Genomic DNA, 6,000 nt, shown 5'->3' with positions numbered 1-6,000 from the left:
GATTTGGTAGGTTCTGGGTGCATTGGTATTAATATATTATGTACGTCCCAATACACAGTGTGTTAATGAAAATACCCAAATGTCCTGCTAGAGTCGATCGGATTTTGCAGCATGCAGGCCGGAATGCCTTTCTGGACATTCTGACACACAATCCTCTGCACAGTTACATCTCAGTGTCTCACATGAGTATTTACAGACTGATAATGGCTCATTTCACACAAAAAAAGGTGCAGGATTAGGACAAAGTAGTATGTTCCTGTTGTATGAATACTGTATGAAACTTGAAGATAAAGTATGGGCTTTGGAGTGCAGCCTCTGGTTTTTATATATATATGTAGGGGTCACTAAGTTTTAGGTGGTTTTGATCACAGTCGTTCTTCCTCTGGCCACTGACATAAGAGCCAAGAGCCAAAGAACTAGTTAAAGATGAGGCACCGGAGGAAAAGGATTGTACGTAAAAACGCCACAGGACACTTAAAAGTCAAAGGTCAGGTGAAAGCATGTGAGCAGCCTTATTCAGACCCATGCAGCAGATGTGCAGCCGCCATGACTCCTATTGACCCGTTTTCTTTCCCCTCTCCGTTGTCTTCCAGGTGTTCATGCTGGCTCTGACGTTTCTCGTCCTGTTCCTGGGAAATTTTCTCACCACGTTAAAAGTCGTCCACCAAAAGATTCAGAAAAACCAGGAAAAGGTGCAAAAAAGTGACTGAGAGCGACGTCGGCGGGATCCTTCAAACGGCCAGTAACCTCCAAGCAACGCGCACAAAAATCGCTCCACGGACTGAGCGCTAAGAGTACGATCAGGCCGAGAGAACGCCGAGCTCCAAACCACCGTCTCTGTCTCAGGCCCTGATGACGGGCGGCAGCCAAAGCGTGTGTGCGGCAAACATGCTACCACTTTCCAATGACTCTCATGTGGCTGCTCGGTCAGGCTCGACGCCAAGTTCACCCGATACACCAACAGTTTTGTCTCTTTATCCTGTACATAAAACGTGAGTGTGGAAAGAATGTGTTTGGGTGTTTGTGTCAGTGCATGAATCTTACGGGAGAGCCTCTGTTCAAATCATATGCAACTACAACCAGGGCAGGTAGCATCGGTCAAACAGAACAGATGAATCGTTTGCCTTTGAAGACCAAACGTCTGTCACGCTTCATACTTCTGTGAAGTACTTAACGCTCAAACTGTCTCTGGCTCCAGCAAAATGGAACACACTCAGCTCCCTCCACTTCCATCGTGTAGTTCTCTCACTGCTAATCCTTTATTTCTATCAGATTTTCTTGGAAATGACAAAATGTAGGTCAACAAGTTTAAACTTTAAAATTGATGCTTGACTGCCCCCACATCCCCTCCTTCGCCCTTCCTCTGGTTGTGCTCTTTTTCTGTGGCGAGTCAGAGGCAGCTCTGTTTTTTTCTTTTAATTTTATTTTATTGTTGCAACTACAAGTGAATGCAACGCCGTGTCTCCCTTCAGGCAGTGGTTAACAAAAGCCATAACTGTTTTGTATGCTCTTATGCCTAAATGTGGTCGTCTGGTTAAGTCACGAGAAGATAAACACTTGTACTGTCTCCACGAAACACTGAGGATTAAAGCAGCTTATTGTGCATCCCTAGAAGTTATGTTCTCATTAACAGAAGTACTAACAAAATGTAATATATATATATAAATGCATAGATTTATCAAGTTGGTCTCAATCTCGCTGGTGTAGGAAGAGCTTCAGGTGGTTGAACATTTCAGTTTATATTCAGTTTTGGGATTTTTTTTCCATGACGGTTACCAATTTGTTCTGTGATGAAATGTACTCTGATCAAATGCTGCTACTGGCACTGGTACTGTAAGACTCTGATACAGAATTATGATAACAAAAAAACAAGATGTGCTGGATTATTTTTCTAATTCCTATCAGCATACACCATTAAATATTTGTATGAATGAATTTATGGTCACACAAAGGACTCGACTCTGATGCCTTATTCTGAATTCACAGGAGAAAAAAAACAGCTTTTATTTTGAAAACATTACATTCATGTCACTTCTTCAGTCTCTAAAGAGAATCACTGGTGTTTCTGTATCGCTTTTATTAAAGGGAAAACTGAACCGTGTTGAGTTGTCGAGCAAAATGTTCTGATCGATGGAAGAAGAGCTGCCAGGAGGTGATTTCCTCGTTTTTTTTTTATTATGATGCAGCTGTTTGTTATGTGATCAGTAACAGGAGACAGGAGAAAATACTAATTAAACACCTGAATTTAAAAAAAAAACAACAAACACATCAGTGCTTCTTGTGCACTGATGCAGAAAATAATTGTTTTTTTCACTGCTGCAAATTCACTTAATTGTATGAAAACTGAAAATACTTTGCAGCCAATTTACAAATTCCACTTTTCTGCCTCTAGTGGGCGCTGTTGGTAAAGCTAAGAGCTCTGCTTCAGGCTCCTGGAGCCCCAAAAACAACTTGTAGCCTGAGTTTAGTTCTGCTGGGAATAAAGAAGAGACACTACTGGCAGAAAATCGTTGTTTTCATGCTCTGGTTGATTTTAATATTTTGGGTTATTTGCTTCCAGAACATGTCTTGTTTCAGACACGTGGAAAAAAAGAGTTACGATGCACATCACGTGTTTATTTTACTGATTTTTCTCGACCAGAGAGTTAAACAAATGGGCACATATTTATGAGATAAAACCTCATTTGAATGTTTAAAGGTAAAAATTTAGAATCCTTGTGACAATAAATAATTTAATGATCTTTACTAGTTGATATTTTTTATTTATAAAAAGTAGTTTCCAATAAAACTTTTTTTTTAAATCAATTTTTAATACATGTCTTTAAATGGCATTTTCTCAAAATATTTTTTTTCTCCCATTCTCTGAGCTACATATTTGGATTTAAGCAGCACTTACATCCACCAAACCTTCCAATTTTATTTAAAACTGTATTCTAGTTGTTCAGAACCTGATTTCACTCTTAAAAACATGCTGAAAATGTTTGTTTTTTTCCCTAGTTGTTAACTGTGATATCATATTTATGTGATGGCTTTGAAAATCCCATGTTTAAAAAAAATATATGTGTAAAAAAAAAAAAATGTTCTAAATAATAAGCAAAAATTTCAAAGCTAATGTTAAGATTCCTGTTCTGGAAATTAATTCAAATTACATCATTTTGATAATTGATCATTTAATAATTTCCGTATCATATTTTAGAATCAAATTTCAGAAAACTTGTCACTAAAACTAATTTTAATTGAAGTAATCAACTAGAAAAGTTTCATGTTTGTGTCTTTTGGTTAAAAGTCTTCCAGGATTCACCTGTAGTGTCTCCTCTGAAGCTACAGTACCGCTAGATGGAGAATTAAAACACCTAATTTAATCTTAAAATTTGGTTTCTGCCAGCAGATTTAAACCACATCTGACAATTTAAAAAAATATATATTACAAAAATCCACAGTGGCAACAAAACGACTAACTATTGAAATCCCTTCAATAAATAGAAGTCCAATCTGGTGCCATTACAAACAGTACAAAGTTTTCTCAGAAGATATAAAAAAGAAAAAACTAAAAATGACATTCAAAAGTGAAACACGTTGACGGAGGATGTTACAAGTTGCTGGATTCTTTAGAAAGTCTCCGAGTTGCAACTTGCATAATTGTCTTTCCTGTTGCGTCAATTTCTTGTAACATTGGAGGAAGACGTGCTGATGAGCTCAGCGACATCCAGACTTCCATCAGGTCTCTCTGAGCCACTCTGTCACACAGCTGTCTCCACATCTGTGCGGGACACAATCTTAACGTCCAGCCACTGTGAACACGAAGAGCGATGACTTAACAGGCGCTGTTTTGCAGAAGAGCGAGGTCCTCTTCCTTTTATCTTCACAAAACAACACATTTCTTCTTCCTCTTGTAGTTCCTTTGTTTCCGATGGAAGGCCAGAGCTTTCTTGGTCGCCTCTCTGAAGATGTCCTCCACGTTCTCCTGATATTTCGCCGAACACTCCAGGTACAGCTCGGCCTTCATCTGCTGCCGCGTCTCCTCGCCCTGCATCCGAGGAAAGCACTAAATCACTGCGACGGTATTGACAGCGAGAAAAAATGTGCATTTGGATGAGATCTGATTTTGTAAACAGGTAGATGCGGTCGCAGGTTCTGGTTGAGGTGCTTCCTCTTGCATTTCACATCCTGTAGCTTCAGTTTAAAGGCCTGTGTTTTCACTGCACGCTTCTTCTTTCCCCTTACCTGTGTGTAGGTGATGGGAGCCAGATTCATGGCCTTCAGCTTCCTTGCACACTCTTTGTCCTTCCTGAGGTCGGTCTTGCAGCCGATCAGGACGACCGGTACGTCCGGACAGAAGTGCCTCACCTCTGGGTACCACTGCATGAACACAACAGAGATTTAGATTTAGATTCACACTTTGGCTGGGTTTGAATCGTTGGACGGCGTTTCCCTGCAGAGGATCAACGTCCACATCCAGGCTTGCATGAGTTAATCATAGCTGAAGAGAGCGCGGCCAACACAAACACACACACTCTGGCAATCATCTACCAACCTGACACTTCACTTTCTTTGGGCCTGCATGTGTTGCAATGATTACCTTTATCATGACATTCTCAAAGCTGGTGGGGTTTGTGACATCAAAGCAGACTAAAATCAGATTGGCCTCTTGATATGAGAGCGGCCTCAGTCTGTCGTAGTCCTCCTGTCCTGAAGAACAAAGGCATGAAATATGTGTTAGCAAAAAAAAAAAACAGTGCACACACCCACGAATGACAAATACTGTGTGTGAATGAGCGGCGGCGCTAAACAAAAGCTAGTTTAATGCAACAGCCGGAACGTAAAGATAATGATGTATGTGACAAAGCTTGGTTAGATACATAAAAGCCACATCCTGCCTTCAGCTTCCTCCTCTCGCTGATGTAAGGCGCCCCTGCTGCAATTATACAAAAAAGATAAGTTGCCAGCACAGACTGTCGCGGCTTTTCCTGACAATGAAATGGCTTTAAAAGCTATTCACAGGAAAACGATCAGCAGCTTGTGGTGAAAAATGTATTTTTTTTGTTTTCCATGTGTGCTGAATATCAACATATCTTTCTACATGAAAACTCTCAGGTATCTGTGAGTTTTAGGACAATCTGATCAGAGACTAGTGTTGACTTTCAGTGCATCAGGTTCACAATTCTAACATTTACATAATCTAGTTTTTCTGTGAAGACATCCCAAGAATTCTGAAATATGAGGCCGACTCTAATATTTGCAAATGTCTGAAATATCAAAACAGCAACTGTGCTTTTTTGAAATCATGTAAAACAGATAAATTCCTGTAAATGTGCCCTTTAGGCTGGATTCTACTACTGCTGATTTGTATTTACTCATGTTAGTCAGTTCCCTAAAGATGATGTTGATGACGCTCTTCACTGCTTCCTTCTGTGTCTTTCAGCATCAGAACAACAAGATAAAGATGGAATTCACATGGGCGCCTGAACTTCAAAATCTTAAAATCTATGACGAAGTGTGTGATGTTTATCTGCAGTGTTTCTGTTCTATCCCAGCCAGGTGTCACAGTGTTCGGCCCAGCGGGCTTCGAAACCCTGAATGTCTCTCCACGTAATCTGAAATGCAGAGAAGCAGAACTGAATCATGGTCATGGAGGTGATCACTGATTGTTCTCTTACCGGCCGTGTCGTACAGGTTGAGCTTTATTTCTTTTCCTCCCAGTGAGACAGTGGCGACATATTTTTCGAACACTGATGGTGCATATTTCTGTTTTTGACACACACAGAAAAAAAAAAAGACTCCAATATTACGATTCAGCTTCATATTCCATCAGATTACAAAACTTCTATTGAGTTTGTATAGTTTCATTAGAGAATGTAGCTTGTATGTTGTTTTACAAACATTTGGATTGAAAAAAATGTCTAAATAAGTTTGAATTTTAACAATATCAGAGTGTTTATTAGAGCCTATCGTGGTATTGCTCAGAAATCACATCTGTACTAATAAATAAATTCACAATTT

At 39.7% G+C, this 6,000-nt stretch overlaps 2 protein-coding genes across 2 annotated transcripts in view; one reads left to right on the top strand and one right to left on the bottom strand.

Moving 5' to 3' along the window:
• tmem120b (transmembrane protein 120B) overlaps nt 1-6,000 on the top strand; it is a 27,319-nt gene that overhangs the window by 9,396 nt on the left and 11,923 nt on the right. The window contains exon 12 of the mRNA XM_008304408.1: nt 594-3,061. Within this exon, the coding sequence (XP_008302630.1) occupies nt 594-710 (117 nt within the window). The 3' untranslated portion in view covers nt 711-3,061. The remainder of the gene's footprint in view (nt 1-593; nt 3,062-6,000) is intronic.
• The window catches only part of rhof (ras homolog family member F), a 4,143-nt gene continuing 447 nt past the window's right edge, over nt 2,305-6,000 (bottom strand). The window contains exons 2-5 of the mRNA XM_008304407.1: nt 5,658-5,745; nt 4,580-4,689; nt 4,225-4,359; nt 2,305-4,027 (exon numbers count right to left, since the gene is read on the bottom strand). Coding sequence (XP_008302629.1) covers nt 3,863-4,027; nt 4,225-4,359; nt 4,580-4,689; nt 5,658-5,745 — 498 coding nt within the window. The 3' untranslated portion in view covers nt 2,305-3,862. The remainder of the gene's footprint in view (nt 4,028-4,224; nt 4,360-4,579; nt 4,690-5,657; nt 5,746-6,000) is intronic.

Source organism: Stegastes partitus, unplaced genomic scaffold, assembly GCF_000690725.1.
Source record: "Stegastes partitus isolate 25-593 unplaced genomic scaffold, Stegastes_partitus-1.0.2 Scaffold2213, whole genome shotgun sequence".
Taxonomy (NCBI): Eukaryota; Metazoa; Chordata; class Actinopteri; family Pomacentridae; genus Stegastes; species Stegastes partitus.
Note: the sequence above shows the minus strand (reverse complement) of the source record. Positions and strands in the feature narration are given on the sequence as shown.